General features: G+C 39.5%; 1 protein-coding gene across 1 annotated transcript in view; it reads right to left on the bottom strand.

The window, feature by feature from the left end:
- Positions 1-24,216, bottom strand: part of LOC102248012 (testis-specific gene 10 protein) — a 123,562-nt gene that overhangs the window by 98,813 nt on the left and 533 nt on the right. The window contains exons 2-5 of the mRNA XM_005862199.2: positions 15,471-15,599; positions 2,550-2,615; positions 981-1,104; positions 453-608 (exon numbers count right to left, since the gene is read on the bottom strand). Coding sequence (XP_005862261.1) covers positions 453-608; positions 981-1,031 — 207 coding nt within the window. The 5' untranslated portion in view covers positions 1,032-1,104; positions 2,550-2,615; positions 15,471-15,599. The remainder of the gene's footprint in view (positions 1-452; positions 609-980; positions 1,105-2,549; positions 2,616-15,470; positions 15,600-24,216) is intronic.

Raw genomic sequence — 24,216 nt, 5'->3', positions numbered from 1 at the left:
GGTGGGGGGGGGTGAGGGCGGAGTGTGGGAGGGGAACCGGGTGGAGGGGAGCTATTGCGGGGAAAAAAGAGGAACAACTGTAATAATCTGAACAATAAATATTTAATTAAAAAAAATGATGTTACAATTTTTTAATCTCCAAACTCAAATATTTTTACCTTAAACTCAACATATCTTTCTATTTAATGTTTTCTCCATTTCGTTTTCCAAAAATCAGACTATTTCTATGCATGTATATGACCTTATATGGGTATGGGGATAACATATGTATGTGTGCACACATATACTGTATTGGACATATATTTCATTAAAAATATCTTAAGAATGAAGGTAATTCCTAACTGGTAGTTAAAGTAATTTGATTGGCAGATTTAAGCATACCTAAAGAATTACATATCTCTAGAGTTAACTGTTATTACTTATATATTTTGTTTCCTTGTAAACAAGTTTACCTGTTCATAAAGAAGAAAGGTCTTGTCTCTCTCAGATGTAAGAACCTTGACATTACCCTGAATTTCTGCCAAATGACGCTCATATTTTTCCAGCATGCACTTAAGTTCTTCACGGTCTCGTGTGGTCTTCAAAAGCTCTACATCACAGTGTGTAGCCTACAATTATGAGACAAGAAATGTGAAGTACTTCTTTAATATGATGGCAGTTCACAGCCTTTACTTAAGCAATCATGATGGTATAAAAAAAGAAAATGATGGAAAAAAGTTTAAAAATCACCTCGCTTTTAAACAGCTTCATTCCAAATTGCTCCACATTTATCTGATTACCTCCTAACTTGACAAATACTGAGGATAAAGAACCAATTTCAATGGTCCACTGTCCATCAAAGAGACCTCTGTCTCCCAACATCTTTGATATACCAATTCATGCCAATCAACCTGAATTGTTTCCAGATTAGGTAAATTAAAGAATAAAAGTCAGTGTTTGAGCAATAAACTCCAAAATATTTATAACTTTCCAAAACTTACCCGGGAAGATGGTGACAGGCGTCTTGGACTTTTGGATCTACTTCTGATCATTGTTCTCAAGTTTTGAGCTTCACTCTTGTAGTGATCTTTTTCTGCTTCTAAGGTCTTGATAAAGGCATTGAGTCTGGAAGGAGATTTATTTTGTGATGTTTTAGTCTCTAAAATTATTTTGCCAGGGAGAAAAAAATCAGGCCAATATTTCAAGCTAAACTACAGCAACATTTTCTACATGAAGTTGAACACACACAGGATCCTTAAAAATAATAAATGTGGTCTTTTTTTAAAAAAAATATTTTTATTGATTTCAGAGAGGAAGGCAGAGGGAGAGAGTGATAGAAACATCAATGATGAGAAAGAATCATTGATCAGCAGCCTCCTGCATGTCCCCACTAGGGATCGATCCCTCAACCTGGTCATGTGCCCCTGACCAGAATTGAACCCAGGACCCCTCAGTCCACAGGCCAATGCTCTATCCACTGAGCTAAACCAGGTAGGGTAATAAATGTGGTATTTATTTTATTTTATTTTTTAATATATTTTTTTATTGATTAAGATATTGCATATGTGTCCTTATCCCCACATTATCCCCTACCCCCCGCTCATGCCCTCACCCCCCCGTTGTCCGTGTCCATTGGTTAGGCCTATATGCTTGCATATAAGTCCTTTGGTTGTTCTCTCCCCCTTACCCCCACTCTTCCCTACCTTCTAACTTTGAAAAATCACACTTTAAAAAAAGCAGTTAGTTTTTGTTCTTTCCCAGCATTTCTGAATGTTCTATATTTTGATTTAACTAAAAGTACTCCTAAATTTACCCAATAATTTTGAAAAGAAAATAAAGGAATTTCAGAGAGGCCAGAAATGTCCAAAGGATAGTTATAAATCCTAAAAATAAAATTAATTTGCTTAGAAAAACTTGTATAGCATCTAAGTTTTGTGCAATAATTGTTCAAGGAATGAATAAATTAAAGGAATACTGGATATTCTATAGTTATAAGAACTTTCAAGTGCATTCCCATTCACTTTAGCATATTTAGAAACATTTCTTTTACATTTATTTTACCAATGCTATATTGGGAGGAAATAACAGATATACTTACAGAGAAGGTGTTTCAAATATTTTAAATAATAAAATGAAAATGTCTAAACAGAGCAGTTTTCATTTCACATTGTTAAAGTAAACATATTACCTAGAACTAAACAACAAAATTTAACATAACAGATATTTCTTACTAGGAAAAAGAAAATATGTAGACAAATGCATCTTACATGTTGAGAATTAAATTACTCACAGTTATTATTTTAAGTCAGTTAACAGCGAAGGGCATTGATACTTAAAACTAACCAAAAGTTCTCTCTAGGAGAGCAAGGAGTAACGATGAAATGGAGCAAGAACAGCATTGCTCTTACACATGGGAGTACCCTGTGCACCAAGCAGAGGGCTGACTGTAGAACACAAACATTTTTGACTGTTCACAAAATCATGAGAGTCAAAACATATGTACAATTTTTTATAGTTTTACTATATTAACAAAAATAAAAATTATTACATAACATATAAAAGGCACTTACAGATCTAAGTCTTTTTCTTGTATCTTCCAATAGTATTATATTATTTTGCTGGGAAACGAGTTCAATCTGAAAATCAAGCCAGAAAAAAATTATTTGGATTTTAAATATGTAAACTGATTTAACTGGAAAAAGAGAATATAAAAAGCAAGCCACTTAAAAATAAAAACATGCAGTGAATATTTTACAAAAGAAACAATACTCCACCTCTTTATGTTTTCCTACCTTTGATGGTAAAAGAACCTAGGATGAAGTATAACAGTTTCTTTGAATTAGCTAATGTCTTGTATAAAATATTGATATTTTTTAAATTACTCCCCACAAACTAGAAAAAATGTCAATACTAATTATAATCCTGAAGATAATAATATGGAAGAAATAAAAGAATGACTAGGATGTTAAAAGTTTTCCCATATCACCCATGGTCAGAAATGATTGTCTTTTCCTTTGAATTCTTAATAGCTTAGTTCAATCCAACCCACAAAATCTTTTTGTATAAGATTTATGATATCAAACATACCCAGTCTCATAGTATAGTTCCCCATAGTTATAGTTTAGTTTAGTCTATAACTAAATTGTATGTTCCTAGAGGTCAGTGAATAGGTTTTTATGCAAAGTTTAAAGCTCTCTGCTGAAAGTTGGCAAGCTAGTTTAATTTATTTCTCAATTCATAAACCTCTCATTATTCTAAACTAAAATGTACTATATTTTAAATGTACTATATTTAATTTTTTTAAATGTACTATTTTTAAATATAATCTAGGACTACTGTGCCTCATGTGTTCTTTTGACTAAAGTACTTTTCTAAGATGTCTCTGGAAGTCATACTTTTATGAAATATTAAGGGTTTTTATGGTATGAGACATAACATATATAGTTTGGGTAAGCTTATGTATAGTTATTTGGATAGACAATTTTCAGTGCTTTAATTATACTACTATGTAGACACTAAAAAAAAGGATAAATATTGAGTTGTGTACAGATATCCATACTAAATTAGTATTAAAACTCCACAAGGCCACAAATTTTATTTAGTATGACACATTCTTGTAAAAAATAAATTTATATACAAATATCCTATATGCAGATGGAAGAAAATTAATCTCTCTCTATATATATACACATATATACACACACACAAAAGGAGGTAATATGCAAATTAGGCCAATACACCTTAATGGGTCACGACCAGACAAGAGGAGATTGCGCGCGCAGGTGAGGCCCAGAGCAGAGATGGAGACAGAGATGTGGGGGCTGGCAAGCCGCCACACCCTGGCAAAGCAGACACTGGCAGGGGAGCAGAGGGGGCCTGGGGCAGAAGTCAGGCGCAGGTCCCAGCTGCCCACGGCTCCAGTCAGGCCTGACTCCCATGGCAGCCTGCGCTGTGCGAGTCAGGCGTGGGTCCTGGCCACCCACAGGGTGCCTCCTCGCACGGCGGGAGGCGGGGCGCCACTGGTCCTCTAGTAACATATAAACTGAGGAATATGGATTTTGTCTAATTATTACAATGTATGATTACAGTAGATGTTATTTTATATAGGTGAACATTTTCAATAATAGATATGTATTACTTTACATATAAAAAACATAATGCTGATTCCGCTCTGAAAAACAAAATGAAAAGATGCTAACCCAGTTTGTTCATTTATTTGACAAATGTTTAATGAGGACCATGTGCCTGACATTTTGCTATATGCTAGATCTAGTGGTAAATAAAATAGACAGAAATCTCTGTCCTCATGAAGCTGACATTCTACTTAAAAAGAGAAAAACAAAAGATATTGGTAAAATATATGTCAGATAGTGAGTGTGTTGTTCAAAAAATATATATTGAGCACTCACATCTGTTCTTTGCACTGGACATATAAAAAAGTGGACAAAATAAATTAAGATCCCTGCCTTTGGGGATGTTATATTCCAGCTGGGTAGACAATAAAAAACAAACCTAACAAATAAATTATATAGTACAATAGAAAAAAAGAGCAGAGTTAAGGCTATTGGGGTATTTATGAAGGAACAGGTTAGAATTTTAAATAGAGTGATTGGGGAAGTCCTCATGAAAAGGAGCCCTTTGAGCAAAGACTTAAAGGAGGGAGCAAGTCAACCATATAAAAATTAGGGTCAACACTCCAGGCAGAAGATACAGCGAACAGCAAAGGTCCTAAAGGCAAAAGATGTCTGCTAAATTCCAAGGAACAGTAAGGAAGCTAGTGTGGCTGGAGCAGAGGGAGGGATAAAGTAAGTAGGAAAGTGCTACAGAGAAAAATAAAGCAAGCAGAGGAGAGAGAGAGTTGTGCATATTTGTGTGTGTCTGATAATGGCTTCTAAGTTAATTAAAAATATAAATTGTATCAAAAGAAACTAAGTACTAGTAATGGTGAAATTGCAATTCTGCTTCTCCATATTTAAAAAAATTGCATTTTTAATTATCTGGGAAACACTGTTTTAAGATATAAATGGCAAACAACTCAAAATGAGAAGATAAAAGGAAGCATATAGTTGTGGTGGTTTTCAAATGTCCACGAACTCTAATATTCCTTCCTTCAAAAAATGGAGCTTACCTGCCCTCCCCTTAAGTGTGGGCTACACCTAGTGACACATGTCTAATGAACAGGATGTGGTGGGAGTGCTGGTGCACAGCTTGTGGATCATCACAGGTATTACCGATTCCTCCTTGCTGTCTCTCTTGGATCACAGGCTTGGAGACAAGCCAGTTGCTGTAAAGACTCTATCAAACGACCCGAGGGAGAAGTCCACCTGGCGAGCAACTGAGGCTTCCTGCCAAAAGCCAATGGCCATCTGAGTAAGGCATCGTAAAAGCAAATCTTCCAGGACAGCCAATCAACGACTGCGGCTGAACCATCATCTTGATGATAACTCCTAAGAAACCATGGACCAGAACCACTCAGCTAAGTGGCAACTGAAATTGCGAGATATAAATGTTTGTCATTTAAGGCCATTAAGGTTTAGGGAAAATTTGATACATAGCAATAGATAACACAATAGTAAATCTTCAAAACATTTTTATGGAATAAATAATGGAAGAAGTTACTCTTTAAAAAGCTGACCTTTAAAAAATGACTAAAAGTGGATTCCAAGATGGCAGAATAGGTGGAAGCTACATTCACCTGCTCCCAGCCCTAAACCAGATTTACAGCTAAATTGTAGAGCAATAAACTTGAATAACCAAATGAAATATTATAACCAAGGATTTACAGAATAAGCCACCTAGAGACTGGTAAGAAGGGCAGAGGCAAGGAAAGGGCTAGCCTCCGTACCCAGGTATGGTGGGTAAGAAGATAAAGGGTATTGTGCTGCAAAACTCTGCACCACCCTCCACAGGGATCCCAAACCCAGAGGAACAGAGATGGGAAGAGGAGCACGTATAGCATCTGGTGGTGAAAATCACTGGGGATTCAGTCTGCCTGGGAGACCCAGATGCCATCTTCCCAGGAATGAGAACTCCTATGGTCACAGCACCAGCCTGGGGAGTACACTGTCTGGCCCCAACTGCTGGCTAGGGCAGTTTGCCAAACTCAAGTCATCTGGAGGTGTCACCCAGCACGGACTTTCGTGGCCCTTTTTCCAGGGAGGTTCTTAGCGGAGACTCAGACAGTGACTAAAATGTACAGCTTTGGAAAAAGGACAGGTCTCCCCCATCTCGAGTGCATAGCTGGTGCCCTTCCCGCCAGCTGCTGAATCACTCGGTGGGTCCTGTCCTGCTGAGTTCACCTACATAGGAAAACAGGAGTGCCATGCAGAGCTGGAACCTTCAGAGTATGTTTCCTGGGGAAGCTTCTGTACAGGAACAAGACAGCCAGGTGCTGTGGTACACACCACATTGCCAGGGCAGGGGGCACTCCTTTCTCTTTATTAGCTCAGCCTGCACTATCCTTTAGCCTGCACTACCCTGGGAAGGTGAAAAAGTGCCCGCCCCCTCCTACAGGCTTGTGGGCAACACCCCCAACAGGAGACTGTTTGGACCAGCCCTGCCAAGTCCCAGATACCCCACCCAGCTAGTCTCAGTTCTGATGGGGGAAGGGAGAACAGCTCAGAGCTGGAACATTCTAGGTGTGAGGAACTTGGAGGCTATTGTCTGGGACCAAGATGATGTGCTTAGCTCCCTCCTGTGGACTATGCTGGCATCACCCCCAATGGGAGACTTTTGATCTGTCCTCCTGAGCCCAGGATGGCTGAGTTTACTCCTGTAGATGGGCGGGCGTGCTGGCTGCACCCAACCTGAACCTGTGGCATGCCCCTCCTTAGGGAACTAGAGTTAGAGACTCTGGCATGGACTGAGTAGTTTGGCTCTGGAGGAGGGATCACTTTCCCCTCATTAGTTGCCTGACCGTATAACCCCCAAGTAGGGGACCCACTGGCCCTGACCTCCCAACCCCAGATGCCCCGCCACCATACCAGACTTGCAACCTATGGAAGGGCCTCTAATTTGTGGCCAACCTGAGCCCACACTACAGTCTTTCTTTGGAAGGAGGAAGACAAGGCAACCTCAGGAGTAGTTGGAGTAACTGACAGGTGGAGACAGACCTCAGGAAGCCTCGAGCCTTTTAGAGATCTGCCCCCAACTCTAAGCTAGAGGACGCCAAACTTTATACACAGATTGGCCCCTCCAATGCACACCCAGACCCAGTAGACACAACCACAAACAGTGAACTGGGTGGTAACTCCAGACAGGTAGCCCAAGGCTGGTTATATATCATGTCTGACCTGTACCGGTATGTGAACCTCGCCCGAGTGGATCCAGAACCAACACAACCAATGGTGAGCATCAGACTACACCAGAGCAAGACCCAACTAGCCACACAAGTGGCACACACAAAACGGGATTCGGGCAGGCACCAGACCCTGCAGGAACAACTCTATTTTGAGAGGGACACTTCTGCATAATGTCTCACACAGGATGATTGAGGTTTCCCCTTATAGTCAGTCAGCATGAAGAATTAACTCCACTCATGAATGGCCTAAAAATATTCAACACTCAACTACAAGTGGGTGCACATAACCCACAAGAAACATACCTGAAACATGGAGCTCAGGTGATCTAAAAGATTGTGCCACTGAGCCTGACAAAACACCTTCATCACAAAGCCATCATAACAAGTTTGGGACCCATAACAAATCTACCTAATACACAGAAACAAAATGGAGAGACAAAGAAATATGTTCCAAATGAAAGGACAAGAGAAATCACCAGAGAAGAATTAAATAAAAAGAAGCAACCAAAACATTAGATGCAGAGTTTAAAACAATGGTTACAAGGATGCACAAGGACCTTAGGGGGAGAATGGATGATCTCAGTGAGAACTTAAATAAAGAGATATAAGCATTAAAAAGGACAAAGAAACCATAAAAAAAGAACCAGTCAGAAATGAAGAATATAATTATCTGAAATAAAGAATACACTAGAAGGAATAAACAGCAAGTTAGATGAAGCAGAGTATCAAATCTATGATTTAGAAGTTAACAGTAAGCACCCAAGCAGAACATCAAAAGAAAAGAGAATTTTTTAAACGAGTAAGTCTAAGTGACCTCTGTGATAACATCAAGCATAACAATACCCACATAATAGGGGTACTAGAAGGATAAGAGAGTAAGCAATGGATAGAGAACCTATTTGAAGTATAACAGCTAAAAACTTCCATAACCTGGTGAAGGGAAAAGTCACACAAGTTCAGGAAGCACAGAGAATCCCAATCAAGGTGAACCCAAAGACCCCCACACCAAGACACATCATAATTAAAATGCCAAATATTAAAGACAAAGAGATAATCTTAAAAGTCAGAAAGACCTACAAAGGGGCTCCCATAAAGCTGTCACCTGATTTCTAAACAGAAACACTTCAGAACAAAAGAGACTGGCATCAAATATTCAAAGTGATAAAAAACAAGGACTACAAAGAAGACTACTCTATCCAGCAAGGCTATCACTTAAAATTGAAATTAAAATAAAGAGCTTCCCAGACCAAAAAAATAAAAAAGTTCATTACCACCAAATCAGTATTATAAGAAATGTAAAGGGACTACTTTAAGAAAAAGAAAGGAAAAAATTCAAGAGAGGGGAAACATAGGTATAAAATTGCAATAAATAAGTAGCTATCTTATATAATAAAAGCCCAGTGACTGAACGGTGGAACAACCAGAACGACTGGTCAACCGGTCACTATGACGCACACTGACCAGCAGGGGGCAGACACTCAACGCAGGAGATGCCCCCTGGTGATAGTGTGCTACCACAGTGGAAGCGCAGCTCAGCTGACCAGGAGGAGTGGCTGCTCCCGCTGCAAACCCCGGGCCAATGGGCAGGAACCCAGGCTGCAATCATGACCTCCTTGCCCCCTGCTGCCTCCTCCGGATGCCTGCAGGCTGTGCAGTGCTGCCACCAGGCTCACCCTGGAGGCTGGGAGGCGGATTCGTGGCCACCGCGGGACTGAGGCCTACTCCGCCACCTCTCAGTGCTATTGTCCCTGGGCCCAGCCCTGACCGGGTTCCCTGGAGAGGCAAGTGCTCTGGCTCCATGGAAGATGCCGGACCAGGGAGCAGCTGCTCAGAGGGCGGGTCCACAGCTGCTCAGCTGACCAGGATGAACTGTGCTCCCATAACAGGCTGATCCCCGAAGGCCACACCCCCCACCAGTGCATGAATCTTGTGCACCAGGCCTCTAGTCAATAATAAGCTCAAATATAAAAGGATTAAATACTCCAATAAAAAGATACAGCATATCTTTTACTAAGAAAACATATATGCTGTCTACAAGAGACCCACTTTAGAATAAAAGTAACACAGACCAAAAGTGAAGGGACAGAAAAAATATTCCATGCCAATAGAAAAAACACCACCACAAAACTGGAGTACTTATATCTGACAAACTAGACTTCTAAACAAAGGGCATAAAAGAGACAAACAAGGTCATTACATAATACTGAAGGGATCGAGCCAACAAGAGGATATAACCCTTGTAAACATATATGCATCCCAACATAGGAGCACCTAAATATATAAAGCAAATCTTGGTGGACATTAAGGGAGATATTGATTGCAGTACAGTCATAATAGAGAATTTTTAAATCCCACTATCAATGGATAGATCTTCCAGACAAAAAATCAACAGGCAATAGCAACCTTAAATGATGCACTAGATCGAATGAATTGAATTGATATTTACAAAGGAATTCATCCCAAAGCAGCAGAAAATACAATCTTCTCAAGAGCACATGGAACATTCTCAAAGATAGAGCATATGTTAGGATACAAAATAAGTCTTAACAAGTTAAAGAAGATTGAAATCATATTATGCATCTTCTCGGATCACAAAGACACGAAACGAGAATTCAACTGCAATAAAAAACACTGAAAAACATTCAAATACATGGAGGCTAAATAGCATGTTATTAAACAATGAAAGGGTTAACAATGAGATATAGGAATAAATAAAAAATTACATGGAAACAAATGAAAATAAACACACAACAACCCCAAATCTCTGGGGTACAGCAAAAGCAGTCCTGGGGGTGAAGTTTAGAGCATTAGAGGCCGACCTCAGGAAGCAGGAAAAATCTCCAATAAACAATCTAACCCTATACCTAAAAGAACTAGGAAAAACAACAACAAACAAAGCCCAGAATATAAGGAAGGAAATAATAAAGATCAGAGCAGAAATAAATGACAGAAGAGACTAAAAAAAACAACAACCACAAACAACAAAAAAACAATACAAAAGATCAATGAAATTAAAAGCTGGTTCTTTGAAACAATAAAGAAGACTGACAAACCTTTAACCAGACTCATCAAGAAAAAAAGAGGACACAAATAAATAAAAAAATCAAAATTGAAAGGAGAATAACTGACACCAAAGAAATATGGAAGATTGTAAAAAAGTACTATGCCGCCCTAACTGGTTTGGCTCAGTGGATAGAGCATCGGCCTATGGACTGAAAGGTCCCAGGTTCGATTCTGGTCAAGGGCATGTACCTTGGTTGTGGACACATCCCCAGTAGGAAGTGTGCAGGAGGCAGCTGATCGATGTTTTTCTCTCATCAATGTTTCTAACTCTCTATCCCTCTCCCTTCCTCTCTGTAAAAAAATCAATAAAATATATTTTTTTAAAAAGTACTATGCCAACAAATTGGACATTGTGGACGAAATAGATTAAGTCCTAAAAACACACAACCTTCCAAAAATAAACTAGGATGAATAAGAAAACCTGAATAAACTGATTACAACTAATGAAACTGAAGCAGAAATAAAAAACAAACAAAAAAACTCCCAGCAAACAAAAGTGCTGGAGCAAATGGCTTCACAAGGGAATTTTACCAAACATTCAAAGAAGAACTAATACCTATCCTTCTGAAATTGTTCCAAGAAATTGAAGAGTAGGAAAGTCTTCCAATCTCTTTTTATGAGACCAGCATTATCCTAATTCCAAAACCAGACAAAGACACTACTAAGAAAGAAAATTATAGACCACTATCACCAATGAACATCTATGTTAAAATACTCAACAAAATATTGCAAACTGGATCCAATAATACATTAAAAAGATCATACACCATAGCCAAGTCGGATTTATTACAGGGATGCAGACAGGTACAATATTTGCAAATCAATAAATGTGATACATCACATAAACAAAATTAAAAATAAAAATCACATGATCATATGAATAGATGCAGAAAATACATCTGATAAAATCCAGCACCCATCTATATATATAAAAGGCTAATATGCTAAGTGTCTGTCTGGGTAATGATATCATGTAGCAACACCCAATTTCCTCTCCCTATTAACTAGCCACCTTGGAGTTTCTGCAGCCCAGGAACACAACTTGCTTCATAGACAGGTGGAAACATTTAACACTATAACCAAACGGCTGTGAAGCGTTTTCCTGTGCCTCATCTCATTTGATCCTCACAGAAGTCTTGGAGTAGGTAGAGAGGAATCTTGGTGGAATCCTATTTTCTTTTCATTAGCCGGAAAACAGAGATTTAGAAAGCTTAGAAACTTGACCCAACTGAAAAGAAGTAAGAAATGGTGAACCTTGAAAATGACTTCAGGTTTTCTCACTGCGCAGAATATAGTCAAACACTGCTGCAGTTAAATATGTTGCCCTTTGTTCTCCCTGCATAATCTACAATAATAATCTGCTTCGTGTTGATATTTACTGCTGTGTTGCTGACAATTACCTGAAAGAGAAGTTGGGGTGCTTCACTGGGCTGGAAAAAGTTTAGCTACATCAGAAAGCAGGTCTAATTAAGCAAGTTTATTCAATATCTATGGAAGGTTAAGTTGACTCATGCATGCGTGATACATATAAAGCTCTTGCTGACACCAATCTAAACAGAGTAGGAATATTCCTACCTGAACCAGTTTTTGGACATGGTCAGTTATATGTTGCTTTATCTTGAGTTCAAAGAACTGGAACATTGAAGTTGTAAATACTTCATCACAAGGGAAATTAGTCAAGTACTCTGAAAGTGTTTTTACTCTTGATGTGGTATACAGGGAGATATTAGAATAAGTTTAATCAATTTATCAGTCATTGTTTTTATCAATGTTATTTTTATATCATGTTTATTGTTTTTACATCATGTCTTTGTGTTGTTATAGCATGTTGTTATTGTTTATTAATCAATTTATATATTATTTTTATATACATTTTACTAATTTTCTTTCATCTCTGACACTTCTATTATAGAGAAAGGGCGAATAGCAATATTAAAATATTTCTTCTAATTAATTTCCTTTCAATGTGCACGAATCTGTGCACCGGGCCACTACTTTATGATAAAAACCCTCAGCAAAATGGGAATAGAGGAATCATACCTCAACATAATAAAGACTATATATGACAAACCTACACCAACATCACACTAAATGGGCAAAAACTAAAAGTGTATCCCTTAAGATCAGGAACAAGGCAGTGATTTCAACTTTCACCACATTATTCAATGTATTACTGGAAGTCCTAGCCATAGCAATCACACAAGAAAAAGAAACAGAAGGCAACCAAACTGGAAAGGAGGAAGTAAAACTATCATTATTTGCACATGAGATGTACACGGAAACAATTCCACCGAAAAACTACTAAATAAAATAAATAATTTCCCAAAGTAGCTGGATACAAAATTAAAATTCAGAAATTAGGAGCATTTTTACGCACCAATAATGAACTACCAGAAAGAATAATTTTAAAAAACACACACATTTACTACTGAAACAAAAGAAATAAGATACTTAGGAATAAACTTAACCAAGGAGGTAGAAGACTTGTACTCACAAAATTAGTGCAGTTTTAGGTTTATAGAAAAACTGACAGGGAATTACAGAGACTTCCCACATACCTTTTGTTTCCCCACCTCAAACATGCACACTCACTCTCCCCTCTTATTTACATCTTGATACAATTGCTAAGCCAGCATCAAAACATTATCATTAACTAAAGTCCATAGCTTAGATTAGTGTTCATTCTTTGGGTTCTAACAAATGTATACTGACATGTATCCATCATTATTATATCATACAAAATAGTTTCACTGACCTAGAAATCACCTGTGCTCCATTCATCACTCCCTCCTCCCAAATCACTAGCAGTGGGTGCTTTTTCTAACGTCTCTGTTTTGTTTTTTTCCAGAAGGTCATATAGTTGGAATCAGAATATGTAACCTTTTCAGATTGACTTTTTCTCCTAGTTATATACTTTCAATGTTCCTTTATGTTTTATTGTGGCTTAACAACTCATCTCTTTTTATTTATTTATTTATTTAATTTTTAAAAATATATATTTTATTGATTTTTTACAGAGAGGAAGGGAGAGGGAGAGTTAGAAACATTGATGAGAGAGAAACATCGATCAGCTGCCTCCTGCACACCTCCTACAGGGGATGTGCCCGCAACCAAGGTACATGCCCTTGACTGGAATCAAACCTGGGACTTTTCAGTCTGCAGGCCGATGCTCTATCCACTGAGCCAAACCGGTTAGGGCAACTCATCTCTTTTTATAATTCCATTCTATGGATGCACGACAGTTTACTTATCCATTCACTTACTGAAGAACAACTTGGTAATTTCCAAAATTTCCATTTGGTTCTTCTTTATCTCCATTTTCTTTTATGTGCCTTAGAAATAATTAAAATTACTTGCTGAAACACTCATAAAATTCTTGCCTGATTTAAAATCCTTGTCAGATCATTGTAATATCTAACTCATCACTGTGTTGTCACATCTTGTCTTTTCTCATTGAAATTGAGATCTTCCTGATTTTTAGGATGAGGAGTGATTTTTTCTTTTAATTGAAACTTGGTATTCTAAGACTCTGGATCCTGTGTTTTAGTGGGCTTCCTGTGACACTGCTCCAGCTAGAAAAGAGGGACATTGCTTTGTATCCTGTCTTTTCTCACTGAAATTGAGATCTTCCTGATTTTTAGGATGAGGAGTGATTTTTTCTTTTAATTGAAACTTGGTATTCTAAGACTCTGGATCCTGTGTTTTAGTGGGCTTCCTGTGACACTGCTCCAGCTAGAAAAGAGGGACACTGCTTTGTTCCTGCTTGAGGGGGAGAGGGGAGGAAGTCCAGTTTTTACCCGAGGCTTCCATGGACACCTGGAGAAGGTGAAGCTCCTTGTTCCTGCTGGGCAGGGATGGAAGTTCAGGCTCCTCACTGGGCCTCTGCTGATACCACAACAGCAGGAAGAGCAGAGGTGCCTCGCTACTGCTCTCACATGTCCACCACTGCCACCGTGGGTGGGGGGACTTGTTCGTGCTGGGTCCTGGTAAAGCCCTAACTCTGCATATTCTCCTCGGACACCACTCCAGCAAGGAGGAAAGGAGGCACTTCACACCACCCGGTGGGGGTAGCTGCTTGTAGGCTCCCCATGTGCTTCACACACACACAATGGGGTTGGGAACTTCCCTTAAGGCCTTGTGGGCACAAAAGTCTTGGTTCCCAACTCAGCCTTCTTCTTTGACACCACCTTGTGGGGATGGAGAAGTTGGTGGGGGGAGAGGAGGGTATGAGGTGCAGCTGGGGCTTCTTGTTACAGCCTGGCAAGGATAACCAGCTAGGCTCCTAGTCTTTGTGGGCAGAAGCGGGGCTATAGTTTTTCCACTGTGTTGCTTAGAGCAGGCAGTTATTGTCTAAAAGTAGTCTTCCTTGCTAGGCTGTCCCTTTCCTAGTCCTTTGGCTAGAGACAGACTGCTTTTCTGAGACTGTTTTTTGTCTGCATCCATTGTTGTTTCTGAGCATTCTGGAATATATGGAGCAAAAAAAAAAAAAAATATCTAGGAACTCACTAACGTGTCATTCTTGGTGTGTTGGGGTCCCTAGTCAGTCTTCCTTCTTCCTCCTGCCTTTCAGTGTTCTATGCTTGTTTCATACATAATGTTCAGGGTTTTTAGCTGTACTTAGTAAGAGGATTATGGAAAAGTAAGTCTACTCCTTCTTCCTACAAGAGGCAATTTCTTTCAATGACCTTAATTAATAGCTACCCCACAGATTAGGCACCAGGAGAAGAGAAACAGTGCTGAACTTGGAGTTCAGAGAACTGCATTCAAATCCTAACTAACTTGGGAATTCCAATAAATCCTAGCTCTGTCATTCATTAGTCCAGTATCATAATCCTTTAACCTCTTGGAACTTCAGCTTCCATGTCTGTAAAACAGAAGTTTCACAAGGTTGGGAAGAAGTAAGATTATGTACTTGAAAGCACCTCATAGAACACCTGGCACACAGTTGGCACTCACTGACTCAGACTCTGTGTATCAAAACGGTTAAGATAAAAATGAAAAGATTTTAGACCCAGAAAATAAAACCATAAGCCAGCACTGAATTAATGTTCTCCACCTTCTTATTTTAAAATAGGCCCCAGCCAAAGTTAATTCAGGGAAATAAATACATATGTAAATTAAGTGTAACCTGTAATTTCAGTGTAGAGATGAATTTATCTTGAGTTCTCACTTGTTGTTCTAGCTGGAGAGTATTCTGGTATTTTCCAGCTTCGGAAACTGGCGCCCCTAGACCAAAATCATGTTCTTTGGTGGTAACCTAGTGGAAAGAATAGGAATAATACCAGTACATTCTTTTTAAAACAGCTTTGTGGTTTTTCACAACAGTACTGTATATAAATTTTTTAATCTAACCACATTCTTAGATACATTTTCAATTGGTTTTAACCTTGTCACACCAGCAAAGAATATTTCAGCAAGTTTTACTTCCTTAACATTTTATGTTATAAAACTTTTTCTGTGTGCTTTCCAAATATGAAACTACAATATTGAACATGCTTTTCAAAAGAGACATACCCGATCCTATCCCCTTGGTAATCACTGTACTTAGAAAATATTGGGTCAGCAGCAAATTAAGTATCTATCTCTAGGCCTGTGTTTTCCAAAAAGGTTTGCTACGCATATCATAAAGGGCTGACTTCTTTCTAATATATTAATAATTCCTATAAATAAGGAAGGAAAAGAAATACCCTGGTAGAAAAAGTGGCAAAGAATATGGATACTTCATATACATGGCTTTTAAATAGATTTAAAGATACTCAATCTCACCAGTTAGAGGGATACAAATTGAAGCAACATTGGATACCATTTTTAAACTCACACTGGCAAAGATAAAATAGTTGGCTATATAATGTAGCATTTTTATATATCATTGGTGGCAGTGTAAATTGGCACAATATTTATGGAGAACAATTATATAAAATCTAGCAACATAACAATAATTTCATTTCTAGAATTTTTTTCCAGTGTGTCCATTTTTTCATGTGCAAAATAACCAAATATTTTACATTAACATATTATACATACTACTATGCACTGTGGTTTTTTTACTTGACAATGTATCTTAGAAATTGTATAATTTAGGAAAGTAATCGGTTCTTTTCCTGAATCAAGGCTGCCTGTATGTTAAGAGAGAATTTGCTACAAGTGTCCTAGATCTCTCCTACCAACACAGCTGTTATTCTCTAAAACAGTGGTTCTCAACCTTCTGGTCCTTTAAATACAGTTCCTCATGTTGTGACCCAACCATAAAATTATTTTCGTTGCTACTTCATAACTGTAATGTTGCTACTGTTATGAATCGTAATGTAAATATCTGATATGCAGGGTGGTCTTAGGCGACCCCTGTGAAAGGGTTATTCGACCACCAAAGGGGTTGTGACCCGCAGGTTGAGAACCTCTGCTCTAAAATCTAGTGCTCCAGATATGATAGGATCAGGACTCCCCAGTCACCGACCTTGAGTCACACCTTGTCTAATCTAACACTTAGCAATGTGACAGATTAATCTTCCTTCTTCCCTTTCCTAAGCAAAATATGTCGGTTTTTTTGGTTTTCATTTCAGCAGTTACTGCCTCATTTGGGAACTTAAGCATTAGCTCCCACAGAGTATTTCTAATTATGAATCATTTAGGCCAGTGGCTCTCAACCTTCCTAATGCCGTGACCCTTTAATACAGTTCCTCATGTTGTGGTGACCCCCAATTTCATTGTTACAAATTGAACATAATTAAAGCATAGTGATTAATCACAAAAACAATATGTAATTATATATGTGTTTTCCGATGGTCTTAGGCGACCCCTGTGAAAGGGTCATTCGACCCCCAAAGGGGTCGCGACCCACAGGTTGAGAACCTCTGATTTAGGCCTTTATGGCATAAGCTGAAACCCTAATTACTATTCCTTACACAGTTTCTGTTGAAAAATATGTTCCTAGTTATAAAAATTTCACTTAGAATAACAGAATCAAATGACTCCTCACTATAGCAGTATTTTTCAGTTTTTAGTGAATATACAAGTCACTTGGGAATCTTGTTAAAATGAAGATTTGTACTCACAACTAGAGGCCCGGAGCACGAATTCATGCATGGGTGGGGTCCCTCAGCATGGCCTGCAGGGATTGGGCCAAAACTGGCATTCCACCACCACCTGCCGTTCCTTCCTGCCACTCCTGCCTGCCACTCCTGCTTATCCTGGCCCTGCTTCTCCTGCCGCGGGCCCCTGCCCAGTCAGTTCTGATTGGGAGTGGCTCATGCCATAGCAGCAGCGCTTGCCAGCCTTGAGCCTGTGTCTGGCAGCCATCCCAAGGGGGTGAGTGGGAGGGGGGGGGTGGAGGAAGGTCTGGGATGCGATTGGCCCTCCAGGTGGGTGGTGGGATGCCCTTGTAGGCCCAGGATCCAGATCTGTCCCGCTGACGTTTGTGCTGGTTGTCAGGAGCCACCTGGTGGCTGCTTTTATATTGTTTCTTCCTTGTGGAGCGTCTAGGGAGGGGAAGTGGCCGTGGTGCCCGAGGCCGATGGCGCTGTTGGGATTGTGCCGGTGGCACTGATCCATCAATGCGTGACCTGTTCTCCAGAGATTGGACCTGCAGGACTACTGAGGGAGTGAGTGTCTGCCGCTGGCTGGTGGGCTGCCTGGACGGGTCGGTTAACTGAGCAGCACTCCCTCTACGGGAGCTCACTGACCACCAAGGGGTAGCTCCTGCGTTGAACGTCTGCCCCCTGGTGGTCAGTGCACGTCATAGCAATTGGTCGTTTGGTTGTTTGTCTGCTTAGGTTTTTATATATATAGAAGATAGGCCTGAAACACTGCATTTCTTAAATGCTGCTCAGCAATCCTTATTTGGCAAGTACAGAGACTAGAACCATAAAAAATCCCATGAAATAAGCACTGAATTAATATTTACTCTTCTTATTTTAAAATAGGCCTCAGACCCTAGCTGGTTTGGCTCAGTGGATAGAGTGTTGGCCTGCGAACTGAAGGGTCCCAGGTTCGATTCCTGTCAACAGCACAAGCCTTTTCGGGCTCTATCTACAGTAGGGGTCATGCAGGAGGCAGCTGATCAATGCTTCTCTCTCATCATTAATATTTCTGTCTCTCCCTCTCCCTTCCTCTCTAATATCAATTATATATATATATGTATATATATATATATACACACACACACACATATGTATATACATGTATATATTCTATATAATAAAAGTCTAATATGCAAATTGACTGAACGGCAGAATGACCAGTGGAACAACCAGTCGCTATGATTCACAGTGACCACCATGGGGCAGATGCTCAACGCAGGACCTGCCCCCAGCCCCAGGCCCCAGGCCAGCCAAGGCAGGTGCCAGCGGGGCCCCCTGACCACCCCGCTAGTTGCCCCACAGATTGGCTCTGATCTCTGGTCAGACCTAGGGACCCTACCCATGCACAAATCTTGTGCACCAGGCCTCTAGTATGTATGTATGTGTGTGTGTATATATATCTATCTATCTATATCTATTTATCTATATATAGAGAGAGATAGATAGATACACACATGTACATATATATATGTATATATATATAAAATACACACACACACATATAAAAAATATATATATATTTTCTAAATAGGCCTCAGCCCAAATTAATTCAGGGAAATCAAGTAAAGTCTAAACCTGCCTAACAGTGAGTTCTTCATAACTTGATCCCTTTCCACACCTACAAATTTATCTCCTCTAAGAACTCCCCTGTTAAAGACAAACTACTCCAAATTACTCCACATATTCTTTATACATTCAGAAACAGGTCATCTTTTATTCATCAGCCTTACCCTCACCCTTTTCTCCATTTAATTCTAAGGTTCAGCTTGAATTCCATATTTTCTAGGAGGTTTTCTCTATCTTCTCCATCGAATAGTGATCACTTCTTCAATGACACTTTTGTATACAGTCCTTATAGAACAACTTATGTAGCTATTTGGTTTTTCTGGATGTACATCTCCCTCACATGGTCATTAGAATGTTAAGAACAAGCAATGTCCTAGAGCTCGCTGTACTGCCCCAGCCTGCACAGAGCTGTCTGTGATAGGAAGGTATCATAAAATTTAGTAGATGTGACAAAGAAGCAGTGTACCACAGCAGATGCAATTGAATATTCCTTCTTCTCTTTGGGAATCTCAATAGTCAAGTGGGGGTTCCATAAAATAACCCATCAGACTAATCTAGAAATTAAAAGTAGGAAGAGGCCAAGAGACTATCACAGTAGAGCTGCTACTTTCCCTGCACTAGCTTAGGAGGCAGTAAAAAGGGAGATAAACCAATGTATCTGAAATGCCCTTGTCTAGCCTGCCACCAGAATATTCTCCACATTCCCATGATCTTTAAATGGATTATGAATGGAACTTGTGTTCCTGTACAGATCTCAGAGAATGCAAGTAAAAGTACTGTGCGAGCAGCAAACTGTTATCATAAACATCCAAGTGAGAACCACAATCATTCTCAATTGGGAAGTAACATAGCATAGTGGTTAAGAGTGTGTTCATTAGCATCAGACTGTTCATGTTCATCATGCTAGTTCTGCCGCTTCTTAGCTGCATGACTAGAGGCAAGTTACTTCTCTGGCCAAGCCTTCACCTATAAAATGGGAATGATAACAGTACTCGCCTCAAAGAGCTGCTATGAGGATTCATATAAGTAAAGCACTTAGAAAAGTGCCAGACTAAGCAAGTCTATATATATAATTATTATTATTAACCATTACTATTATTCCTAATTCTTCTCAGTGACTCAACTTATCTAATTATCTAATTAGCCATCAAGTCCTACTGATTTTTCACTAAAATCTCTCTCAAATTCATATCTTCCATTCCTATCACTGTTTCAGTTCATATTATCAGACTGTAACAGTCACATTTATTCAATTCTCAAATTTATAAACACAATAATGATGACCCAATATTAGATTCTGGGGACAGAAATATGGAAACCAAATAAAAAGCTATAATTTCAACCCGCAATGATCTAGGGAACTCCAGAACTAATAAATCAGAAGTTAGAGTACAGCAGGATTAGTGCACACTAGAGGAATGAATGCACACGGATGCTAAGGGAATATAGAGAAAAGGACTACAAAAGAGTATTTCTGAGTTCTACTTCCCTCCAAAAGACATAGCATGGATTTTACATGTTCCCCAAAAACTATGAACACACCCTATCGGAGCACATTATATTGTGTTTATTGGAAGTCCACAGCCATTGCAACTTAACTTGTGTAAAACAGACCTCTAATTCTCCCACCTGCAGTCTGCTCTCAGCACGCCTCCACTAGGCTCCTTCCCAGTCTCTCCCAGGTCAAATGGCAGTGCCTAAGGCAGTGCCAGAGGAGTCACCTTTGTCTCCTCTTTCCCTGATCCCCATCAAATGCATCAACAAGCCCTGTTGGTTCTAACCCCAAACCCACCACTTCTCTACACTTTTATTACCACTTCCATGATTCAAGTCACCATCATCTCGCACACGGATTACTGCACGTTTCCTAACTGGTCTTTCTGCTTCTATGTTGCTCCCTGCAGCTATTTTCCAAACGGAGATCAAAAGAATCACTTTAAAACAATGAGATCCTCCTCAAAAACACTCCAATGGTTCCCCAATGCAATTAGAATAAAACCCACCGTTTTAGGGTCCTGTGTGATTTGGGCCCTGCCTTCACTTTCCTCAACAGACCTAGTACTCTCTTCGTTGTCCACCTGACGGCTTTATCGGTTTTCTTTCTGTTCCTCTACTGAACCACTATCATTCCATGTTAAGGCCCAGCACACAGCTGACTCCATCTTACCCCCAGCTCAGCTCTTGGGCTGAAATGTCAGAGGCTTTTCCTTGACCTCTGACCTAAAGTAGCCTCTCTCCTAGTCACTCTCTTATTAGGTTATTTACATTTATATCATTTGAAATTATATCATAAGCTCCAAGAGATCTAGGCTCTTATCTGCTGCTCACTGTTAGAGCTGTAATGCCTAGAAAGGTGCACAGCACAAAATTGGTACTTAGTAAAACATTTTCAATATAATCAATGTTGATGACTGGAACAAAGTAGTTTTAATGGTAAGGATGGGGTGGAAGCAAGTTTGATGAGGACTAATAAATGAGTTAGTACTAAGGGAAAGGAAGCATGATTGTGAGAAGAGAGGTAGAGTGAAAGTTAGAAAAGACCAAGGTTATAGAAGGGTCATTACAAAGTAGAAAATCTTGTTTCTTTTTTTTCTCTCTCAAATATATTTTTATTGATTTCCGGGAGGAAGGGAGAGGGAGAGGTAGAGACATCAATGATGGGAGAGAATCATTGATCAGCTGCCTCCTGCCAGCAACCCAGGCATGTACCCTTGACTGGAATAGAACCTGGGACCCTTCAGTCCACAGGCCCATATTCTATCCACTGAGCCAAACCAGCTAGGGCTAGAAAATCTTGTTTCTTAATTCTCTTTACATCAAGGAAAGCTTCCAAAATTAAACAAAAGCCCTGGGTTCTCTCCTAAATGCAAGCACCTACACAACTTCACAGTTTCAGGGGATTCAAGAACCCCCTAAATTCTTGTACTCCGGGTTAAGAAGCCCTGCAGTGTGAACACAATAAAGATTCTAAGACATAGGTTAATGCTAACTAATGGAGCAAGGCCACTGGGCTAACAAGAAACCCAGATATAAGCTGTGCACTGTCCTCTGAGACAAGAAAGAGGAGATTCAGGTGAAGGGTTAGATAAGGGGTAGAAATTTTTTCTTCTTAAACAAAAAGAGAGAAAAACAAGGTCAGGTGAAGATTAAGATAGAGGTAGAAATTTGAAGAAGTTTCTGCCTGGTAGAATTTTAATTTTTCAGTAAAAAAGGAGGTAAGGTCATGTGCTAAAAAGTATCATCAGTGCTAAGCAAAATATCAGGTATATAATATGTGCTCAATAAATCTCTACTGAATATTGTGAAAGAATTAAAAATACTGGAGTATTTTATATGAGATTTTGAATTCTGATTCCACTAAAGGTCAACTTGGTGTGGGTTTATTTTTTATAAAACTGTCCCCAAATGTTTATATAGACATTTTGAAGTAGGAAGGAATAGCCTCACTAACAGAGAGATACAGAGAAGCACTCAAAACTTTATGACAATTTTGAGACAGGTATTTGCATTTATAATAAAAATCTGTGAGTAAACGTTTTGGGAATTCACCTCAAACAAAATAGTAAAGCCACAATAGTCAACCTTTCTTATGAAAAAGAAATAACCTCTCCTAGTCATTCCATTCAAATCCAAAGTTCTCACTTCTCTTCAAATCAAACTATACTGTAAAGAAATAACTTGTGTTTTAAAAGTTCATAATAAAGGGCTTTAGGGGAGGTACCACTTACCAAGATCTATTCAAAACATAAAGGGTTAAATAGCTGTTTTCAAAAGGCTTTTCTGAACTGAAAGAATTTAATAACAACTAAAGTGATTTTATAGCATAACTAAGATATGGAACTGCCTTACTAACTAGCTCACTTCAAAAGATTACCATGGGGAAATAAAAAGGGCATCATGGGGGACATGTATAAGAAGCTTCACACAGTGTTCTTCACATTAACCAAAACTGTAAAATCTTTAATGTCCACCCAAAAGAAGATAAATTGTAGATAAATTCTTACAATAGAACACTAAACAAACTATAAGCAACAAGGATAAATCTTAAAACAATGTCCAGTAAAGAAACAAGATGCAAAGAAATAGGAAATTTTCATTTATATAAAAGTTCATAAATAAACCAAACTAGAATGTGCATGTTCACATACAAAGATGGAGGAAAAGCAAGGAAGTGGCTAGCATAGAGGCTACATCAGGGGAGAAGGGCGTGTGATGGGAAAAGGGAATAAATATAGTAACACCTGCTCTAACTGCCTCTGTACCGGGAGGACTTCAAGAGCAAATAATCCTACAACAAACTGGACCAAGCAACTGGAGAAGAGACAGAAAGACAGCCAGGAAAGCTCTACAACTGATTAGATGCTGGGCTAAAGCAGTGGTTTCTTTCTTTCTTTCTTTTTTTCCAGAAGAGAAACAAGATATATTTAAGAAGCTGCCATTAAAAATGCCAAACTTTATTATTTAAAATAAATACTTCATTAATGTAACTCCCTCATTATTTTCCACTAGTTAAGACTGATTTAGTTCATTAATTAGTTCATGGGTTAATTAAAACACAAACAAAAATAAGCTGTATCCTGGAGGCAGGTTTGAATGATGTGACACGCTCCTTTTACCTTTATAACTAACCTATTTCCTCTACTTAAAGACCGACTGTTATTTATTTCCTTACAACCACAAAAGGCGTAGTTGAGATGCCAGTAGAGGGCATTTAAACACCGAATACCGGGAGGTATGAGGGCATGGAGGGGAAGAAGGAAAACTCGGACACCGTCATCTTTGCAAACTTTTCCTGATGCCGCGATCCTTGACTTTGTTTAAAGGGAAAGAAGTATTCCTGTGCGTATCTGGGTATCAGGCCCATGACTGCCTCGGTTCTCAACTGCCTCCACTAGTTTCAGACAAAAGCCCGCTCACCCTGCCTTTCCCGGGCGCTGAAATTACATGAGGTTTTCATGAGGACGCCCTTCCTCTCGGCCCTTCGCCCCCGAAGTCTGTCAAGAGCTCAGAAGGGAGAGGCTGGGAGTCGGGAGCCGGGCTGGGCTCCCGGATCTGACTTCCAAAGGCTCAGCTCCGTCCGCAGCGTCTCTAAGCCCAACAGCCCCCCGCAACCCAGCGCAGGGCTGCAGGACGCCAAGCGGTCACCATAGGAACTGGCCAGCCTTGCGCTCCCGAGAAAGGGCGGCGGGAGCAGGGCGGCTCCCGGAGGGCTTCCCGGGCCGAGATCCGCCG

The sequence above is a fragment of the Myotis brandtii genome, unplaced genomic scaffold (assembly GCF_000412655.1).
Source record: "Myotis brandtii unplaced genomic scaffold, ASM41265v1 scaffold1612, whole genome shotgun sequence".
Lineage (NCBI taxonomy): Eukaryota > Metazoa > Chordata > Mammalia > Chiroptera > Vespertilionidae > Myotis > Myotis brandtii.
The sequence above is the reverse complement of the archived record's forward strand: the minus strand, read 5'-3'. Positions and strand labels throughout refer to the sequence as shown.